Source organism: Macaca fascicularis, chromosome 20 (genome assembly GCF_037993035.2).
Source record: "Macaca fascicularis isolate 582-1 chromosome 20, T2T-MFA8v1.1".
NCBI classification, from domain to species: domain Eukaryota; kingdom Metazoa; phylum Chordata; class Mammalia; order Primates; family Cercopithecidae; genus Macaca; species Macaca fascicularis.
The window spans coordinates 15,227,868-15,251,321 of NC_088394.1; the positions used below are offsets into that span (position 1 = coordinate 15,227,868).

At 40.1% G+C, this 23,454-nt stretch overlaps 1 protein-coding gene across 18 annotated transcripts in view; it reads right to left on the bottom strand.

The window, feature by feature from the left end:
• Nucleotides 1–23,454, bottom strand: part of PARN (poly(A)-specific ribonuclease) — a 199,986-nt gene that overhangs the window by 92,445 nt on the left and 84,087 nt on the right. The window contains exon 22 of one of the 18 annotated variants that reach the window (XM_045382207.3): nt 7,735–9,208. The exons of the other annotated variants lie outside the window; for them this stretch is intronic. Within the exon in view, the coding sequence (XP_045238142.2) occupies nt 9,162–9,208 (47 nt within the window). The 3' untranslated portion in view covers nt 7,735–9,161. Of the gene's footprint in view, nt 1–7,734; nt 9,209–23,454 lie in introns of those variants that run through there. 18 annotated transcript variants of the gene reach the window in all.

Below are 23,454 nucleotides of genomic sequence, written 5' to 3' on the forward strand. Positions count from 1 at the left end.
CTGTGCAAAGTCACATGTCAGGAAATAAACACACAGAGCCACTCCACTGAACATCGGTTCACAGTCACAGGAACGCTTTTGTTTTCCATTTGGAATATGTGTTAAATATATGTAACTGGCCGGGTGCAGTGGCTCACGCCTGTAATCCCAGCACTTTGGGAGGCCACGGCGGGCGGATCACCTGAAGTCGGGAGTTTGAGACCAGTCTGACCAACAAGAAACCCCGTCTCTACCAAAAATACAAAATTAGCCAGGTGTAGTGGTACATGCCTGTAATCCCAGCTACACAGGAGGGAGGCTGAGGCAGGAGAATTGCAACCCAGGAGGTGGAGGTTGTGCTAAGCCAAGATTGCACCATTGCACTCCAGCCTGGGCAACAAGAGCAAAACTTCATCTCAAAAAAAAAAAGAAAGAAAACATGTAATCACCATCTATTGACGTCTCAGTCAACAGTGGACCCCCCATATATATATATATGATGGTCCCATAAGATTATGATACTATATCTTTTCTATGTTTAGATATACAAATACCATTGCATTACAACTGCCTACTGTAATCGGTACAGTAACATGCTGTACAGGTGGGCAGCCTAGAAGCAACAGGCTACTCCTGGTAGTCTAGGACTGTAGGCTGTACCATACAGGTTTAAGTACACAATGATGTTCATACAATGAAAATGCCTAACAATGCATTTCTCAGAAGGTGGCCCCTGTTTATTAAGCTTATGACTGTATTACTAAGGAGCTAAGTCAAAGGTAAAAATAGTCTAGCAGGTAAAAACAAGAAAAGCTCAAACACCAATACTACAGAGAGATCTTTAGCCACAGACATCATTTGCACATCAAGAACCAAACAGAATTGGGGTGAGGTAGGTAGGCTGAGCTAAGGTAGAGCCTCTTCCCACTAGGAGTGTATAGGAGTATTAAAGGATAATTAGAACTTTTTTTCCTAAATGCACAAATATCAGGTGTCAGAAATAAGAGAGAAAAGAGCCAGGCATGGTGGCACACACCTGAAATCCTGGCTACCTGGAAGGCTGAGGCAGAAGGACGGCTTGAGTCCTGGAGTTTAAGGCCAGCCTGGGCAGCACAGTGAGACTTGGTCTCTCAATAAGAGGGAAGCAGGAAGGGGAGAAATAAGAGAAAATATAAAGCCAGGGCTTAAGAGAAAGAGTGGGCTCGGGTAGCTCCAGTGGAAAAAAGGCGAAAACAAGACCAGGTACAGGGGCCAATATCCAGAAGTCACACAGATCCAGGCATGGCCTCAGACCTGTGTGGCACAGGAAGCTGGAACAAGGTCACTGCATCAAGCTGGGCACACAGAAAGGCTGCCCTCTCCAAGCAAAGAAGGCAAGAACAACAACCAGTCCAGAGAAATGGCAACCAACGCTCCCTGTCCATGGCCTGGGGTAGGGAGACAAAGGTTTATAAAGAGAAATCTCATCTCAAGCCTGCTCCACAAGTGGGTGCTAAGAAAAAAGGAACAAAGAAAACACCTGGCAATAGTAAAGATGAATGGACCCAATTCACCATTTGAAAGACAGATTCTCAGATTGAAGAAAAGCAAATTTACATCTAGATGCTCTTCACAAAAGGCACATAAAAAGCTACTCAGGGCCGGGCACGGTGGCTCAAGCCTGTAATCCCAGCACTTTGGGAGGCCGAGGCGGGTGGATCACGAGGTCAGAAGATCGAGACCATCCTGGCTAACATGGTGAAACCCCGTCTCTACTAAAAATACAAAAAACTAGCCGGGCGAGGTGGCGGGCGCCTGTAGTCCCAGCTACTTGGAGGCTGAGGCGGGAGAATGGCGTAAACCCGGGAGGTGGAGCTTGCAGTGAGCAGAGATCGCGCCACTGCACTCCAGCGTGGGCGATACAGCGAGACTCCGTCTCAAAAAAAAAAAAAAAAAAAAAAAAAAAGCTACTCAGAAAGAAATTCAGAAGTAAAAGGATGAAAAAGATGTATCAGGCAAATACTTAAAAAAAAAAAAAAAAAAAAAGGAAAACCTTGACATAAAGTTATCAGACAAAATGAGTTCAGGACAAAAAAAACCCCAAACAACAAACCACTAATTAGAAAAATAGCATTAAACTATGCAAAGCAAAAACTGACAGAATTATAAAGAAAAACTAACAAGTACACACACACACACACATGAACTATACATACACATATATCCCCCAATTATAAACTCATGTCAAGCAAACAAAAATAATTAGTAAATATATAGAAGACTGGGACATTTCTGACAAACCCTACACTTAACAATTAGAAAATGTACTTTCAAACAAACTTTGCACATTTACAAAACCTGACTAGGCCATAAAGCAAGACTCAACAAATAGCACACACTGTCTTAACCACATTCTCTAACACAATGCAATACAATCAGAAAATACAGTCAGGACAGGATGCAAATTAGAGCAATCTCTGCTTTCTGCCCCATTTCTCTGAACACAGTCGGAGAAGCCTATCCTCCTGCTGACCTAAAATTAATACTGCACATACGTAGAGAGATCAGACACAGAAAAGCCTAAAGATTTATACAGAACATGAAATGATTATTGCATTTAATATCAAAGACAGAACAGCTAACTGAAGGAAAACAAAACCTGCCTGCCTCTTTGAGCCTCCCAGAAGTGACAGAAGGATTAGGGACATAAAGGGCTCCGTCATTCAGAGGACAGGGAGGTCCTGAAACAACCTAAGTATAGTCACGTGTCGCCTAATGAGAGGGTATGTTCTGAGGAATGCATTGTTGTGTGAACACCATAGGGAGCACTTACACTAGATGGTGCAGCCTACTACCCGCCTGGACTATACAGTATAGCCTATTGATCCTAGGCTACAAACCTGCACAGCATGGTACTGAATACTGTAGGCAACTGTAACACAATGGTTAAGTATTTGTTTATCTAAACACAGAGAAGGTACAGTAAAAATATGGTATTACAATCTTACGGGGCCACTGTGGTGTGTGCAGTCCATAGTTGATTGAAATGTCATTATGTAGCATATGACTGTAGTTGATTCTAACTTGTGATGTATTAAAATTCTCACTTTTCTTAGCCTAAGACACTTAAAATATTTCATGGAGTGTTGTTTCCCCAAGACAGCTACCTGGTTATGACGTCTTTATTTTGTTTGTTTAAGAACGGCCAAGGCCTGAAGGCAAACCAGTATGTCATCATACCCTTGGTCCATCACTGGCGGTTTAGATCATCAAGATTCATTACTAGGTACACCTTCCTGTCCAAACATGAATTATGAAAAAGATCTTTACTCCTAGGGGCAGCTGTTTACTGCTGCTGCTAAACTGCAGCATTAAGAGTATTTGATTTATCAAGATAAGAAGACAAAGACCACGCTTGAACATAATCACTTTTCAAACTGCTTGCAAAGCATTCAAAGTGGGGAAAGACAAGGAGGGGAAAAGTTCCTTTAACTAAAATTAGAAACCTACTGATAATTTAAAGGAAACTCTTTACATTTACTTAAAATATGTTACTTAAGATATTTTATCTCCACTAGAATGTAATTTCCCAAACATTATTCAATTAAAATATCTCAGAAACAATATGAAAACTGATTAATCAACTGCGTATAAAAATTTCTCCAAGTAGTTAACATCAGCAAAATACAGCCATCATTCAGTGCCACTCGGATCCTGCTTCATGGTTTTTATGTGTGTCTTTCCTTGTTCAGATCCATTAAATCTTTCTATTACCAGACAACACAGAACATCATATACATAAAATGAAACTCTTATTTCCTTTGTATATCAAGATGAATCTCTCCTTTAAATAATATAGTGCAACCCAGCATATGGAATAGGGAGGAAGGGGGATATAATTTCATGAGAAAAGAGAAGGACTCAAACAATGTCAGATTTTGAAAGTCTATAATAGAAACAACTACTACTATAAAATATGAGGAGTGTTAAATTTCCTTGTTTCAGTTTGTCTGAAGTTGTCCAGAATACTTACAGATAATCTTGCAATGGAATTTCAGTATGAAGATCTCTAAGAAAAAGATCCGGATTAAGTTCTTAAGCTAGTAAATGTGCCCCTCTACAGATGAAAAAGTAAATGCATCAAGGGATAAAGGCTGTCCCCCAAGAAATGAAACAGATGACTCCCTCCCATCTGAAAGATAAGGATGTCTCTGGAAAACTCAGGATGCCTAGTTTAAAGTTGTCCAAGACTCATCAGTTTCCAGCACTTAATACTGATGTGGTATTTTGTAACCCTTAATGCAGTGGTCACAGAAGGGACAACCCTTCTATGATGGGAAGGCAGTGAACCCAATTATTCCCATCAAGGTGGGATGCACAAACATCCCGTTCAAATGAAGGTCAGCACAGCAAGCAAACAGGGACCATGAATCAAGCTTCCAGGTCATGAGGGAAGGCAGTGGCATGGAGGCTGTGTGCTCTGCGGGGACAGAGGACCCTCCCCTCAGCATGTCCCTTCTATTCATGGCACCCTCTCTTCATTATCACCTACCTGCAAAGGGGCCCTGCAAGCCTATCACAGAGCGGCTCAGTGAATCCAGAGATTCAGTTCGCTCAACAGACCTAAAAGCAACACTCTCCTTAATTGTAGGCTCCACCAGGAAAAGATTGTACTGTCATATGCACAGAGTTGAAAAGAAAGATTGCCTAATAGGAAGGACACTGAGTGCTCTACCATGATTTCAACCAAATTTTTTTTCTTTCTTTCTTTTTTTTTTTTTTTGAGATGGAGTCTTGCTCTGAAGCCCAAACTAGAGTGTACAGTGGTGCGATCCTGGCTCACTGCACCTCCACCTCCTGGGTTCAAGCAATCCTCCCAGCTCAGCTCCCTGAGTAGCTAGGATTACAGGTGTGCACCACCAGGCCCGGCTAACTTTTTCTGTATATTTAGTAGAGGCGGGGTTTCACCATGTTGGCCAGGCTGGTCTTGAACTCCTGACCTCAAGTGATTCACCCACCTCAGCCTCCCAAAGTGCTGGGATTACAGGCGTGAGCCACCACCTATAACCAAATTGACTACATGTTACTCTTCCCAAGAACCTGCCAAAAGAATTAAATAAATCATCCACTGTTTTTACTCAGCTCCTATCTCAGGCCGCTTTCTTCTAAAGGGGCCAAGGTGCAAGTTAAGCATCTGAAATGAAGAGGCTGGCAAAGTAAACCATACATCCCTGGTTTTCTCAAACTTCATCACACAAAGGAAAAGTCAAGGCTGTAATCCACAATAAGGAGATTCATCTGCAGAAAATAAACTATCAAGAAAAGAATAAAGCAACATCATCTTCAATTAAAGTCAAATTCAACAGTTGTCTCCTATGTCTCTGTTCACCTAACTATGCAGTACTTAGAGCCGCCCATGGTCACCGTGCCAGGGTTAAAGTTGGGCCAGGAGTGGCCGGGCCTGCCTGCAGCCAGCCCATTTTTGCAGCATTTCTCTTGTCAGGCAAGAACCAGAATGACTCTCCAGAAGCTCTGAGTTAAGTACCTCTCCTTTAAAAGCAAATTAAAAGTAGACAGGCCGGGCGCGGTGGCTCAAGCCTGTAATCCCAGCACTTTGGGAGGCCGAGACGGGCGGATCACGAGGTCAGGAAATCGGGACCATCCTGGCTAACATGGTGAAACCCCGTCTCTACTAAAAAAAATGCAAAAAACTAGCCGGGCGAGGTGGCGGGCACCTGTAGTCCCAGCTACTCGGGAGGCTGAGGCAGGAGAATGGCGTAAACCTGGGAGGCGGAGCTTGCAGTGAGCTGAGATCCGGCCACTGCACTCCAGCCTGGGCAACAGAACGAGACGCCGTCTCAAATAAATAAATAAATAAATAAATAAATAAATAAATAAATAAAAATAAAAAATAAAAAGTAGACAGCCCAGAAATCCTCTTCCTAACGGTGTTGGGTCAAACACCCTGGTGAAGAAAGGAAGGCAGAGAGCAACAAACACTCCAGTCTTGCAGCTATATTCTATAAAGTCTTCTTTGTTAAATAAAATGTATAGAAGTCAATGGTTTGGACTGAGCTCCTGTAACTAGGCCCAATAGCCCAAACTGAAATGGAGTCACTCATGTTAAAGTTCCATGTCATCAAGCTGAAACTAATTTCTCTATCTGACCTTGTGGGGAATCCAAACGAGAGTAAATAGTTAAATCTCCAAACAAGCCAGTTTTACCTGACATGATAAATTGAGTTCCCTCTGCTTTAACCTTTACAAGGAAAGTAACTCTGAAATGACCAATCTGCTTTTTGTTTTCTGTTTCTGTTTTCTTCAACCATTCTCTATGTATAAAACCAACCTCCTCTGCCCAGCTCATTGGAACACCCGTTCTATTTTATAAAATGAGTTGTTGTCCCATTCTAGAACTGCAAATAAAGCCAATCATGATTTTTAAACAAAATCTGTCATAATTTTTTTTCTTTTTGATATCATGAAAGCTCAATTAGCAAATGCTGAGTCATTGTTTCTAGGGAAATACAAGATTAGGGTCCTACAAGCTTCTGGTCACATTTTCATCAACCGATCAATACATTATCTTGTTTTATGTGTGTTTCTGTTTAAAGACATCTTAGTGAATATATTGTTGATTCATTAACACTGAACTAATCGCCAACAGCACTATAACTCATGTGTGAACAAAGCTCATCTAACACGTATTTTCTCTGTAAGGCACCTCACAGCCTTCTTGCATTCAGGAACACTGGGTATCCCTCTAATACTACGCTTTGGGGTCATTTTCAACAGCAAAATTACTAATAAAAAGGACAAAAATTCAAAACAAAAAACTGGCACAAAAAGCCTGTGAAAAGGAGCCATGTTTACAGCACAAGAGCAGAAACTGGAAGGCAGAATGTGGTCTCCTTCAGCTTTGGCTGGGAGCACATGTTGGGCAATACAAAATTTTCCCAACCTGCATATCCCTGGGGATGACCACAAAAGCACGTGAAAACTGAATTGTGAGTTACAAAAAATGTGAATATCTGAATTCACAAATACAGAATCTGTGAATAATGAGGACTGACTGTATTTTTAAAACCATGCCCAAACCAGCTGCCCAAACTGAGTGTCAGAATAAATCCATAGCCCTAACAAGTACAACTTCACCTTACAGCAAACTTCTCCTGTGCCTATGGAATCCTCACATTCCTTATGAACCTACTCAAAAGTTAACCTCGGTAACAGAAAGCTGCTCTAGTAACTGCTGAAGTGGGACCCCCGCAAGAGGCTCCAAAGGAGACCCCTGACTGCACTGATAAGAGATTAATTAGAATGGCAATCCAGCTGTAGGAAGTCATGGGAAAGAAAAGGAAAGACAACTAAAAATCATTCTGCCAGCAGCTTTTGTCTCGTTTAAAAGGTACAGACAGGAGAAGACCTGCAAGTCACTTAGAGCAACAAACATGGCCCTACCTGAGGGACATGCTGTCATTTTGCAAGCCAGTCATACATACAAACACCAAGACCTTTACACTCACAGTCTCCATGATGCAGCAATACATCTTTTTTACAAAATTGACTTTGTGATATTTTAATTGTCTGGATTCCTGAATAGAGTGATGTGGGGGGTGGAAAATGAACATTTACCAAGCAGCTAATGCCAGGCACTATGTCGAGAACTTTACCTTCATTATCTCACTGAATTCTCCCCAGCCTGGTAAAATGAATTTTCTCTTCTCCACTTTAACCTCTTGAGCTAAGGACTCAGAGAGGTTACATCAAACACCATTTTATTTTTAAATAAAATAATTTTATTTAAATTTTATTTCCTTCAAGTGGCTAACATAACCCGAGAGATTGTTTGGGTACTTCAACTAGTTGAGTATTCAATTAATTACTTTAAATAATTACTAATGATTACTTTATAAGTATTTCTTATAAACTGGATTCATGAGTTTTCCTCTAGGTACAGATCTTTCCCCGTAAGAAACGAGGGAAAAAAAGTTTTCTCTTTACAGAGACTTCTCTCATCTCTAGTCACAATTCTTTAACTGTTTCATGGAAGACTGGACACAGATCAAGCAGCACTCAGCAGACATCTTCACCCTGACTCCTATAAGAGTGTCACTTCACCCTCGGTGCAAAACTGGCCCTAAGCAAGTGCCTAACCAAGGTCCGTGTGCCAGGCTTCTCCAGCTCTGAACTCTGAAGGCTTCCGCATAACTGCAGGAGAGATACACTGTTGAATCCGAATGCTAAGTCTGTCCACATTACTTAGCATGAATAAGCATTTCAGTAAGTTTTACTTGAAGTTGGAAAGGTGGATTGGTTGCCAGCACGACAGCACCACCTTCTGGTTGGTGAAAAGGAATTAAGACACAAAGTTACATCTGGAGCATTTCAAGTTTTGTAATCCAGATGGGTGGCAAAGTTGAAAATGTAGTTTCCATAAAATCCGAACAATGTCAGTAGCAACTAAACACCCTCACAGATCAGTCACGGAATAGAAAACACTTTAACTATAGGTCACTACTGGCTACTGCTCCACTTCTGGGCACACTGCAGCCACTCCCAGTCTCTCAGCCCTCTGACATTGGAGCCCGCTGCGCCCTATGAAAGAAATTCCTTATCGTGTCATCAGAGTCACATCCATTCCCCTGGTTGTGCAAAAGGTTCTCTGCTGTTTACAAAGTCCAAATGTGATGGTGCAGCAATAAAGTATCAGACAGTGGCCCAACCATATCTCCCACTGGTACTTGTTGGCAGGTAGGGAGTATCGTCCTCTGATGGTTCTAACGAGGACTATCATCCTCTTATGGAGCCCATGAGGACTCGGCATCGCCTTCCTGTTCCGCTCAAGCATGGGACTCCTTGGTAGACTGTGCTGGAGATGGATCTTGGGTGTGAGGTCCAAATGGGGCTTCCTCCTATAGGTGATGCCATCCCTACAGAAATCCAGAAATTCAGACCACAAGACCCCATCATGACAACTGCAAGTGGCCTCTAAACTCTAAATGATTCCTTAATCTCAGCTTCCAGAAGAGACCCCAGCAGCTGGTTTCCAGGCCTGCCTTCTTCAATGCAGTGGCCCCATCCACTTGTCAAATGGCCCTTGGTTGTCAGACTCTTCCAGATTCTGCTCATCAGGTAAGCTATTCATCCTGCTTCCTCAAGGGGAGCCAAGCAAGGTGGATGGAGAGAGGACTGTGCTTTAATCACGACATCCTTCTCTTGTAGAGCAGCACAGAAGTCTCCTCCAGACCTGTGGAGACCACAGGGTGAAGGAATGAGCATTTCTTCCTGAAGTTGTCCACAGGAATCCCGAGCCCGAGGCTGCTCTAGAGAGAGGCAGCACCTGAGGAGGAAGAGCTCTGCCAGTTACCTCTGCTTCCCTCCACCCCACCAACACCTGCCACTGTGCTTTGCACACCTGGAAAAGAATAATTCTTCTTTAAATGAGGACTTTAATCTATGCTTCTCCTGAACTGCCTGAGTTCAAACTTTGTTTACCATAACGCTCAACGAGAAATCTATGTGCATTATAACTCAGTACACACACGTACATCTGTACGTACAGAACTAACCCTGAAAAAAAAGATTACATTAAGAAAAAAAACCTATCTTTATTATATAAGACACACTGACATTTTTTAACTTCTTCCATTTTATTAAAAATGCTGGTCACCACTCACTCAGATGACTTCACAACCCAGTGAGGGAGTGCAACCCTCACTGGGTAAACACTGTCGTAAACTTCCGCCTTCGTTCATCACTCTGTTGGGTGCCTTGCTCCTCTCTCTTCTTGGCTATCCCAGAATTGGCCCCTTCCCAAGGACTGTACCAAGACCTCTCCTCAAAGCCCTCTCCAGCTCTGTGCCAGCACCATCCCAAATGCCAAGGATGGAGAACAATGACTAAGACATAGTCCCCATGCCGAGAAGCCAAGTCTACTGGGTGGGAAACACTGATACTGCCTCTTCTTCTGAAGACAAAAACACTTGTTATCTGTATTCATTCATTCATTCATTCATGCATTCATTCATCCATTCCCCACCTTGACTCACTCCCACATCATTTGTGGAAACAACAGTTTACATTTGTCAAAAGGTAGGCCAGGCACGGTGTCTCATGCCTGTAATCCCAGCACTTTGGGAGGCTGAGGCAGGCTGATCACTTGGAGTTCGAGACCAGCCTGGCCAACAAAGGGAAACCCCGTTTATATAAAAAAATACAAAAATTAGCCAGGAGTGGTGGTTAGTGCCTGTAGTCCTAGTTACTCGGTTAGGCTGAGGCAGGAGAATTGCTAGAATCCAGGAGGCAGAGGTGGCAGGAAGGCACAGGTTGCAGTGAGGCGAGATCACACCACCACACTCTAGCCTAAGTGACAGCACAAGACTCCATCTCAAAAAAAAAAAAAAAAAAAAAAAAAAAAAGATGAATCCATCTAATAGGGTTTCCTTTTTTTGCAATCTTGTTTGTCAAGGGATAATTTTCATGAACTCTAAATTAAGAACTGAAGTGCACTGTCACTGATTCTTGGAAGCCAATGGCCCATTTATTACCCTATGTAGCATTTATAGATGTGGCAACTTCCCAGATAAATTCAATTTGGCCTCAGCCTCTTAGAAAAGGTTGTGAACTAGAGTACATGCAAAGACTAACCTTCTACACGCTTAAAAATACATAGAAACTGTTTGGGTACATCTATCACTTTCATCTACTTTTGACTTTGTGCTACCATGCCACCCTACACACATGGGAAAGAGTGTACAGAAAGATCCCATTTCTTTTCAAAAAAAAAAAAAAGGCAGGCGTGGTTGCATGCACCTATACTCCCAGCTACTTGGGAGGCTAAGGCAGGAGGATCGCTTAAGTCCAGGAGTTCCAGGCAGGAGTGAGCTATGATTGTACCGCTGTACTCCAGCTTGACCCTGTCAGAGTGAGATCCTGTCTTAAAAAATAAAATTAAATTAAAATATAAAACTTGCTTTAATCAAGAATAAATACATCCCCCCAACCAACATGAGAGCAAAGTTTATACAAGGGACAAGATTCAAACTCTGATTTTTAACAAATCAAATAAAATCCGTGTTTCCACGTTCTAGCTCCCCCCTGCCCCACAGCTGCTCCACTCCACGTGCCCTCTGTTTCAGTCATGCCAAAGGATGTACTGGTCCCACAATCCACCACAGGTTTCTCAGCCTTCCTCTACTAAGCAACTCCAACTCAGGACGGGAGGGCAAGCACAGCCATCACCATCATCTCCTCCAGAAACCTTCCCCGGTGACCCTCTTCTGCATCTTCCTGCCAGTTTGAGCCAGTTCTCTCTCCCCAGCAACTTCCCTTTATCACAACACTCAGTGGCCACTGATGCACTGGTTGTCTACACGCCTGTCTGCACCACAAGACACTGATTTCTTGAATGGAAAGCCGATTATTTCATCTACCACATCTAAATTCAGTCCCTCAGTCCTTCAATAGTACAAAGGCAAATACTGGCCAAGCATGGTGGATCATGCCTGTAATCTCAGCACTTTAGGAGGCTGAGGCAGGCAAACTGGTTGTGTCCAGGTGTTCAAGACCAGCCTGGGCAACATGGTGAAACCCCATCTCTCCTAAAAATACAAAAAATTAGGCATGGTGGCATGTTCCTGTAGTTCCAGCTACTCAGAAGGCTGAGGTAGGAGGGTAATCTGAGCCCGGGAGGTCAAGGTTGCTGTGACCCAAGATTGCGCCACTGCACTCCAGCCTGGGCAACCGGAGTAAGACCCTGTCTCAAAAAAAAAAAAAAAAGAAAAAGAAAATACTTAACACAAAGAATAATACTGCAGGTTTCAAATGAAAGCCATTGTTTAAAAAATCTTGCAAACTACCTTCCTAATTATTCTGTTGTTACTACAAAGAACACTAGGCATATAAACATATGGTATCTAAACTACACGAGGATAAATTAGTAAGAAATAAGAGGCTTACTGTCCATCTTAAAATATAATGACAAAAGTGCACACCTAAATGTGCACTTCAATGTGCACTAAAAGCGATTCAAATTTATTTGGGGCATTAATAGACAATTATTTAAATTAGTGATATTCTATAATGAGCTCATTTTCCCCCCTACATAATATGCTACAATCATTTGTTTCTCTTCTCTCTAAATTATCTACATAATATCAAAAAAGGACTTATGGGAAAAATCTCATTTTCAGTTTTTTTTATATGACAGTGTCTTTCTATGTTCCTTTACATAGCAGAGTAGCAGCTGCTCCTTGGCCTCTGACGCAATCTGAAAACAAGTTTCTGTGAAGTTCCCCACATCGCTCCATTTCACATGCAGAAAGGATTAAAGGCATTCCTACTATTAATAGCTGGACTGCACAATATAAAGTTTCGTTCCTAAATTTTTTTTTTTGAGACAGAGTTTCACTCTTGTTGCCCAGGCTGGAGTGCAGTGGTACCATCTCGGCTCACCGCAACCTCCGTCTCCTGGGTTCAAGCGATTCTCCTGCCTCAGCCTCCCGAGTAGGTGGGATTACAGGCGTGCGCCACCACACCTGGCTAATTTCGTATTTTTAGTAGAGACAGGGTTTCTCCATGTTGGTCAGGCTGGTCTCAACCTCCTGATCTCAGGTGATCTGCCCGCCTCGGCCTCCCAAAGTGCTGGGATTACAGGCGTGAGCCATCGCACCCGGGCTAAATAACTATTTTAAGTCATGTTTACTTTTTACAATCTTATCACCTGAAAGTACTCACTAACGTAGATGTTAGTGAGTACTAGATGAGATGTGGGTAAACCCCTGGTCTGAGGTGCTCAGGTCACCACCACCATTAATTTTAAGTTACCTAACACTCCAGTGGTCTAGCATTTGCTAGTGTCGTTGCTAAACAAAATGAAGTGACATTCACTCTGCTATTAAAGTGATATTTGGGCTTCTTTCCAGGATACACAAATTACATCTTTTCTAAGAAAAGACAGGTTGTAAAAATACTCAACAGTGGAAATATTATCAATAAACATCACAAATCAAAAATGTTTAATAGATTCTTTTTCAGAATAGCAGATTTAAACCAAAAAGTTGATGGAAAATTCAGAGAAACTAATGCTATACATTTTATGATTAGAAAAAAAGATGCCATAAAATAATTACAGTCAGCAACAAAAAAAGGGCTACAGTTAGTTCCCCCTTATCTGTGATTTTGCTTTCCAAAGTTTCAGTTTCCTGCAGTAGAGTATGATAAGATATTTTGAGAAAACCAGAGAGGATATATACATAGCTTTTATTAAGAATATTGTTATAAATGTTCTGTTTTATTGTTGGTTATTACTGTTAATCTCTTCCTGTGCCTAATTTATAAATTTAACTTTATCATAGGTATGTACGTATAGGAAAAACTGAGTACATACAGGCTTTCATAACATCTGCAGCTTCAGGCATTTGATTGGAGCCTCGGAATATATCCTCCATGGATGAGGAGGGACTACTGTACTCTGCTAGCCATATTAAGAGTTTTAAAAGCAAGATGTTTCTCTTTGCTGTGTTTCTTTACTTATTTAAAAAACAAAAAAGCATGTAATGCTTTTTTAGTCTTAAATTTAAAAATTGTATTACACATTATCACTATGGAAAAATCAGAAAATAGAAGAAAACATAAGAACATAAAATCCATCTATAGTTCCATCACCCTAAGAGATTTATCAGTAGCATTTTTGTTACAAAATAATATTATATTCTGGATTAGCCATTTATATAACAAAGTCCTCCAAATACATTTCACTTACATTTCAAATTTGCTAAAATCAGATTTCATTTTTTAAAACCGTGAAGTTGTAGAGAACAGGAATCATGTATGAGAAAACAATGTCAACATGTAAAGACTAGAACAGCTAATATTAATCAACCGCTTCATTATATCTACTGACAAAAACAACAACAAAACATTAAAAGCCTCAGAAATAAGGATCAGAGAGGCATGTTTCCTTATATTCAGTTTCTTAGTGGCCTAAGAGCAAACTGGCAGATTAATCTCACTGCTTTGCATCTCCTATTATGACCAGAGTCCTAAAATATTTCCAGAGAGTGAATTATGACCGTGGCACTAAATAAGGCACAGTGGTACCTGCTTTCTAAAGTGTGCTGTGCAATCTTGATACTACAGATGTACCGTACACTTAAATACTACACACACAATTGAAAAATAAATATCAAATATGAATCAGCAATTATCTTTATTAATAAAGAGAAGGGTACTAAACAACTTTTTCCTATTCTATGTAGTTTTAAATTTTTCTAATAAAAATAAATGACATGTGAAATGCTCATGACATGATGTTAATTAAAAAAGCAGAACCAAAAATGCATTTAAAGTCTCAGCCTAATTAGTATTAAAAATGTTAAACATAAGACTCAAAACTATAAAACTACTAGAAGAAAACATTAGACAAATGCTAAAGGACATTGGTTCAAAGATTTTATAGCTAAGACTTCAAAGCACAGGCAACAACAAAATAATAGACAAATGAGACTATATTAAACTGAAATGCTTCTGCACAGCAAAAGAAACAATCAACAGAATGAAAAACAACCTGATCAATATGAGAAAATATTTGCAAACTATCCAACAAGGGACAGAATATACAAGAATATTCAGAATAATATTCAGAATATACAAGAACTCAGACAATTCAATGGCAAAGAACCCACATGATCCAATTAAAAAGTAGGCAAAGAAACGGAAAAGGCATTTCTCAAAAGAAGACATACAAATGGCAACAAACACAAGAAAATGTTCAACATCACTAAATCATCAGGGAAATGTGAATCAAAACCACAGTGAGATACCATCTCAACCCAGTTAGAATGACTAGTATAAAAAAGACAAAAAATAACAAAGACTGATGATAATGTAGAGAAATAGGAACTCTCACACACTGTTGGTGGGATGGAAAATAAGGATGGCTACTATGAAAGACAGCATGGAAGTTCCTCAAAAAATGAGAAACAGAACTACCATACAATTCAGCAATCCCACTAGTGGAAATTTATCTGAAGGAAAGAAAGTCAAAGGCATACCCTGCACCCCCATGTTTACTGCAGCACTATTCACAATAGCTAAGATAAGGAATCAACCTAAATGTTCATCAACAGATGAGTGGATAAAGAAAATGTGGTATATATACACAATGTAATACTATTCAGCCATAAAAAAGAATGACATTCTGTCATTTATGGCAACATGGATGAGCCTAGAGGACATTAGGTTAAGCAAAATATGGCAGGCATAGAAAGGCAAATGTATGTTCTGATTCGTATGTGGGAGCTGAAAAGCTTTGAGCTCAAGTAGAGAGAATAATTGTGGGTATTAGAAGCGGGGAAGGATAGAGGGAAGGGGAGGATAGCGAGAGGTTGGTTAATGGTTACAAAATTACAGTTAGGTAAGAGGAATGTGTTCTGATGTTCTGGCAGCACTGGAGGGTGAATGTGGTTAACTATAATTTATTGTATATTTTCAAAAAGCTAGAAGACAGAAGTTTGAATGTTCACAACACAAAAATATAATACATGTTTAAGATGATGGATATGCTAATGATTTGATCATTACATACTGTATACATATATTGAAATATGACTCTGAATCCCATAAATATGTACAATTATCATGTGTCAACTAAAATTAAAGGGGAAATAATATGAAAATACTCATCTAGACAGCGTAAAGTAACAGACAGAAAATACAAAATTTTACTTCATTACTAGGTTGTAAAATCATGGCTGAATTGTTTTCTTTGTATTTTCAAATATTTTTCACTTTTTTTTTTTTTTTGGAGACAGAGTCTCACTCTCTCGTCCAGGCTGGAGTGCAAGGGCATGATCTCGGCTGACTACAACCTCTGCCCCATGGATACAAGCAATTCTCCTGCCTCAGCCTCCCAAGTAACTGGGACTACAGGTGTGCGCCACCATGCCTGGCTAATTTTTGTATTGTTAGTAGAGAAAGGATTTTACCATATTGGCCAGGCTGGTCTCAAACTCCTGGCATAAAGTGATCCACCTGCCTCGGCCTCCCAAAGTGCTGGGATTACAGGTGTCAGCCACCGTGCCTGGCCTTTTTTCACATTTTCAATGAGATTGATTTACTTCAAATTTTTGAAGGGGGTGAGAGAGCACAATGAAAGTAATTTTTCACAAGTGGCACCGCAATTAAATTAGAGAGATTTATTCAATACTCTGATATCGTATCATAAAGCAAACATTCTTAGGTCCAGCTAACATAGGCCCTAAAACAACCAGGCTGTGCAGCAGGAGATGAGCAGCAGGTGAGCTAGCAAAGCTTCATCTGTTTTTACAGCCACTCCCCATCGCTCGCATTACTGCCTGAGCTCCGCATCCTGTCAGATCAGTGGCAGCATTAGATTCCCATAAGAACATGAGCCCTATAGTAAATTGCACATATGAGGAATCTAGGTTGTGCACTCCCAGAATCTAATACCTGATAAACTGTCACTGTCTCCCATCATCCCCAGATGGGACTGTCTAGTTGTGGGAAAACAAGGTCAGGGTTCCTACTGATTCTACATTATGGTGAGTTGTATAATTATTTCATTATATATTACAATGTAATAATAACTGAAATAAAGCACACAATAAATGTAATGTGCTTGAATCATCCCGAAACCATTCCCCACCCCAGCTTCCGCCTAGCTCTGTGGAAAAACTGTCTTTCACAAAACCAGTCCCTGGTGCCAAAGACTGCTGCCCTAAAACATAAAAATCAAGTGCCAGTAATATGGATAAGAAACAATGTAACAGAACATGAAACTTCGGTCTCCAGAGCACAAGTACTCCCTTTCTCCTGGCTACATTCTAACTACCACAGGACACAACAGCCGCTTTAATGCTATAATTATATCAAGGACTTGGGAATCCTTCTCTGGCAGTCAGGAAGCTTTTTGCTCTATTCTCATACCAGTTAATGCCCTAAAGAATGCTAATTAAGGAGAGTCCAAGTTATTGTCACGCTCTTAAATCTGTCTGATGAACATTTTGTAGCAGAGATACATAAGACGGCTAAGTCTCCAAATTGAACACATAAGGGGAATCAGAAAACAATAATATTCTCAGTCAGTATTATTAAACATTTCCATGGTGCTTTTGATGACTTAAGTGATTCAGAGAAAAACAAGTCAGTTGCTTTTACAAGTTTTCAAATCAGAAGGTATCTATACAAAACATACATTCACATGTCTTACCAATAATGATTCTCCTATAGCAAACAGGTATTTTATAAGCCACTGTTGTAAAAATCTTGCCTGTTAAAAAAGAAATACTGTCAGCCCTCTATATCTGTGGGTTTCGCATCTGTGGATTTAACCAACACAGACGGAAAATATTTGGGAGAAAAACTGCGTCTGTAATGAACACATAGACTTTTTTCTTGTCATTATTTCCTAAACAATACACAATATAACAACTACATACATAGCATTTGCATCGTTAGGCATATAAGTAATCTAGTGATGTTTTTAAGTATACAGGAGGATATGTATAGGTTATTTGCAAACATTATAGCATTTTATATCAAGGCCTTGAGCATGCCCGGATTTTGAAGTCTGCAGGGAGTCCTGGAACCGATCTCCCATGGATACGAAGGAACAACTGAACATGCTTTCCAGGATCCTGTACGTATAGAATAAAAATCATACATCCCCCTCCAAAATACGCTTATTTAACAGAAATCTTATTTTTAAAAGTCATGCCATAGTTTGGCTCATTTATCTATTGCCACATTTAGAATTCAAGATCACTATTGTAAACCAATTCTACATACAGTTTAAGATTAGGAAAATTAACATGCATAGGAAAAATACTCATTTTTTGGTTGTTTCTTGAATATTTTGTGCATTCACTCTATGACAAGAATAAATAAACAGTAACATACTGGCCAACTATAAAAGGCACCAAAGGTAGAAGCAAAGACACTACTATGTCTGGACAGTATGTCAAATATATATCAATATATTGTATTTCAGATATAATACACATATATATCTGAAAGGAAATGAACTTAAATCACTTTAATCAGTTAAAGGCATGCTTTTTGATGCATTTACACTAGATTTTCTGAAAATGTTATTAAATAAACAGAAGGAGGTAGTTTAAGCATGGTATGTGATGTGGAAAAAAGGTCTAAATCACAAAACAGGTGCCAGCCAGGCACGGTGGCTCACACCTGTAATTCCAACATTTTAGGAGGCTGAGGCAGGCAGACAGCTGAAGGCTGAGGCAGGCAGGTGGCTTAAGCCCAGGAAGTGAAGACCAGCCTGGGCAACATGGCAAATCCTTGTCTCTAAATAAAATATTAGCTGGGTATGGTGGTGTACACCTGTAGTCCCAGCTACTCAGGAAGCTGAGGCAGGAGGACTGCTTGAGCCCAGGAGATCGAGGCTGCAGTGAGCTGTGAATGTGCCACTGCACTCCAGCCTGGGTGACAGGGCAAGATTCCATCTTGAAAAAACAAACAAACAAAAAAATAGATGCCATAAGGGTTACAATTAAAAAGCACAGATTTCGGCCAAACACAGTGGCTCATGCCTGTAATCCTACCACTTTGGGGAGGCTGAGGCAATTGGATCGCTTGATCTCGGGGGTTTGAGACCAGCCTGGGTATCATGGCAAAACATCTTTTTTTTTTTTTTTTTTAAAGCACAGGTTTTGAATGCTACATGCAGGGTTTGTCATGAAACTAAATAACTTTTTTAAAAAATCACAGGTAAGGAAGTCCTTAGGGAAGAAGCTTAGGGGCAAACAGGGGCAATAGAGAGTGAGGAAGGAATTCTGGAAAATAGGAAGCCAGAGAAGAAGAAACTCATATTGGTATATAGACCCAGCCCAAGTCTCTGGTTGACTCTAAACCATGCACATGGCAAACTGGGAGCAATCTAAGCTAAGATCTGAGCCACAACCCACCACAGCCATGAAAAAGTTTATAGTTTGAGTCTAACAAAGCTAATTACCTGCTGAAATTATTTTTTAGTTTTATTTATTTATTTTTTGAGATGGAGTCTCACTCTGTTGCCCAGGCTGGAGTGCAGTGGTACGATCTCAGCTCACTGCAATCTCTGCCTCCTGGGTTCAAGTGATTCTCCTGCCTTAGCCTCCCGAGGAGCTGGGACTACAGGTATGTGCTACCATGTCCAGCTAATTTTTGTATTTTTTAGTAAAGACAGGATTCTACCATGCTGGCCAGGCTGGTCTTGAATTCCTGACCTCAAGTGATCCACCCACCTCAGCCTCCCAAAGTGCTGGGATTACAGGCATGAGCCACCACACCAGGCCAATTACCTGCTGAAATTAAAATACAAATATTAACATTGTTCTAAGGAATGTAACTAAATCCAGTCTCCACAAGAGAACATTCACAATGTCCAGGATACCATTCCAAATTACTCAATATACAAATAACCAGGAAAACATGACCCATTCTCAAGGGAAACCAACCCAACAACAGGAATCAACAATCCTCAGATGATGCAGATGTTGGAATTATTAGACAATGACTTTTTTTTTGAGACAGGGTCTTGCTCTGTCACCAGGCTGGAGTGCAGTGGCGTGATCTTGGCTCAATCCAACCTTGGCCTCCTGAGCTCAGGGGATCCTCTCCCCTCAGCCTTCTAAGTAGCTGGGACTACAGGAACACGCCACCATGCCTGACTAATTTTGTTTATTTTTAGTAGAGACAGGGTCTCACTATGTTGCCCAGGCTGGTCTCAAACTCCTGAGCTCCAGCCATCTTCCCTCCTTTGCCTCTAAAACTACTACGATTACATTCATGAGCCACCACACCTGGGCTTTTTTCTTCTTTTTTAACTTTTTTAAGAGACAGGGTCTTGCTCTATCTCTCAGGCTGGAGTGGAGTGGTGCAATTATAGCTCATTACAGCCTCGAACTGGGCTCAAGCAATCCTTCCACCATAGCCTCCCTAGTAGCTGGGAATAAAAATGTGTACCACCACAGACAGTAGACAAGGACTTTAAACAACCTATTATAACTATGTTCAATGAGGTAAAGAAATACAGACTAAGTGGCCAGGAACTCAAAAAATTAAAAAAAGAAAAAAAAAGAATGAAAACAGAAACATAGGCTCCAAATGAAATAAAAGAAACTCTCTACAGAGAAACAGAAAAAATAAACCGAATGAAAATACATAACTAAAATATATAATATATGCAATAAAAAATTCACTGGATGGGCTTAATAACAGAAAAATGATGTCAGAGGAAAGACTCAGTGAGCCTGTGGATCAATAAAAATTATATAACATGAAGAAGACAAAGAAATGAACATAGAAAAAAGGAACAGAGCATTAGGAAATACCAAAACATCAAAAGATCTCCTACATGTGGGTAACTGGAGTCTCAGAGGAGAAGAAAGAGAATATGGAACACAAAGAGTATTTGAATAAAGTCTAAAAATTTCCCAAATCTGGTGAAAACTATAAATTTATAGACTCAATAAGTTCAGCCAACCCCAACAGGATAATTACAAAGAAAGCTATGTCTATGTACATCATATTCAAACTGCTAAAACCAATGGTAAATAGACAATCTTGAAAATAACCAGAGAAAATTAACACATTATATACAGGAAAATGACAATTCAAATGACACAAACATCTCATCTTAAGAGGCCAGAAGACAGTGGAACTACAGCTTCAAAACGCTGAAAGAAAAACCCAGAATTCTATATCCAATGAAAATATCCTACGTGAATAAAGGTAAAATACAGACATTTTCAGATAAAGAAAAAAATTAGATACTCAGTTGCCAACCAAACCATCGATACAAGAAATACTGAAGGAAGTTCACAAAGCTAAAAGAAAAGGATACCAAAAAAGAAATCTGGATCTTCAGGAATGAATGAGGAACACTGAAAATCGTAAATATCTGAGTAAATATTTTTTTCTCCTTATTTCTTAAAATACATATAGTGTTTAAAGTAAAATTATAACACCACTTTGTGGGATTTACAATGAAGGCAGATGTAATACATATGCCCAATTAAAACCTAAAAGACTACAAGGAATGGTTGTAAATGAACCTATACAATTGTAAGGTCTCTACACTCTATGTGAAATGGTATAATATGAACTCTGAGAAGATTGTTAAAAGTTATGGATAGATACTGAAATCTGTAAAGCAACCACTAAAAATAATGCAAAAAGATAAAACAAAAACAGCCAATAGAGAAATTTAAATGGAATTCTTTTAAAAAACTCAAATAATCCAAAAGAAGGCAGAAAACGAGGTACACAAAAGAACAAAACACAGAGAAAGCAAACAAAAAGCAAATTTTAAAATGACAGACCTAACCATACCAATAAGGACATTAAATTGGACTAAATACTCCAATTAAATGTCAGTCACCGGGCGCGGTGGCTCACGCCTGTAATCCCAGCACTTTGGGAGGCCGAGGCAGGCAGATCACCTGAGGTTGGGAGTTCAAGACCTGCCTGACCAGCATGGAGAAACCCCATCTCTACTAAAAATACAAAATTAGCCAGGCATGGTGGCGCATGCCTGTAATCCCAGCTACTTGGGAGGCAGAGGCAGGAGAATCGCGTGAACCCGGCAGGCGGAGGTTGCAGTGAGCCAAGATCATGCCATTGCACTCTAGCCTGGGCGACAGAGCAAGACTCCAGCTCAAAAAAAAAAAAAGCAAAACCCAGCTATACACTGTCTACAAGAGACTCACTCTGTGTATACACAGATAGGTCTAGAATAAATAGAAAGAAAATGCCAGGTTGGCTGGGTGTGGCGGCTCACACCTGTAATCTCAGCACTTTGGGAGGTCAAGGCGGGTGGGTCACTTGAGACCAGCCTGGGCAACATGGCAAAACCCTGTCTCTACTAAAAATACAAAAATTAGCTGGGCATGGTGGCACACACCTGTAATCTCAGCTACTCGGGAGGCTGAGGCAGAAGAATCACTTGAACCCAGGAGGTGGAGGTTGCAGTGAGCCGAGATCGCACCACTGCACTCCAGCCTGGGCAACAGAATAAGACACTGTATCAAAAAGAAAAATAATAATAATAAAAGAATATACCAGGCAAATATAAAAAGTACAAGGAGGATGAAGTGATTATAATAATATCAGATAAGGTAGACTTAAAAATAATAGTATTACAAAAGATAAAGGAGGACATTTTACAAAGACGCCAGTTTATCAGAAAGACAACACAATCTTAAATATGTATGCCCCCAATAATACAGTCACAAAATACATGACATGAAAACTGACAAGATTAAAAGGGTAAACAGACAATTCTACAATCATAGGCGATTTTAACAACCCTTCTCAAAAACTGACACAACAACTAAATCTAAAAAAATCAGTAAAGATATAGAATAAGACTGGGCACAGTGGCTCATGCCTGTAATCCTGGCACTTTGGGAGGCTGAGGTGGGAGGATTGCTTGAGCTCAAGAGTTCAAGGTCAGCCTGGGCAACATGGTGAAACTCCATCTCTACAAAAAAATACAAAAATTAGCCAGGCATCCTAGCATGCGTCTGTAGTCCCAGGTACTCAGGAAGCTGAGCTGCAAGGAGGGCTTGAGCCCAGGAGGTGGAGGTTACAGTGAGCTGAGATCATACCATTGTACTCTGGCCTGGGTGACAGAGCCAGACTCTGTCTCAAAGAAAAACACCAAAAAAAGACATAGGATGTATGAATAATACTAACTGATATTGATGTTCTTTTAAGTGCACACAGTATATTCAGCAAGACAGACCTTATGCTTGACTATGAAGGAAATTTTAGTAAATTTAAAAGGACTGAAATCCTATTGAAACCTTTAGTCACAACAGAATGAAATTATAAATTAGTAACAAGAAATCTAAGAAAATCCTAAGCATTTGGAAATGAAACAACGCATTTCTAAATAATCCAGGATCAAAGAAGAAATCACAAAACTTTTCCAACTTAATGATATTGAAAACATACTAATAAACAGTTAACATACAACTAAAGCAGTACGTAGAGGATAATTTATAGCTTTAAATGCTTCTATTAGAAAAGGAAAATGGTTCATGTCAATGACTTGCAGAGTCTTAGCTATGTACACATTGCTAGCTGACCATGAGGCCTATGCACCCACAGAGGACCAGAAGGTCCAGACAAAAGTAAACATTAGGGCAGACTTGTAAACTGCTTGAATGTTGAGTCTGTTCCTTAATTTAGCTGGCAAAGGGTTCAAGTTTTATTGGCTCAAGGCGTTTCAGCACAACCTCTGATCAATCACTGGCTAATCAGTAAGATATTAATATGTTGACCTGCGAACAACCTCAAGGACGCCAGGCTTATAATTTTTAAAAAGAATTTAGAAAAAAGAAGAAAAGAAGAACCAATCACATACGGTTCTAGCTCAAGAAACTGGAAAAAGAAGAGCAAATTAAACCCAAGCAAGTAAAAGGAAAAAAAAAAAAACAGAAACCAACAAAATAGACATCATCAAAC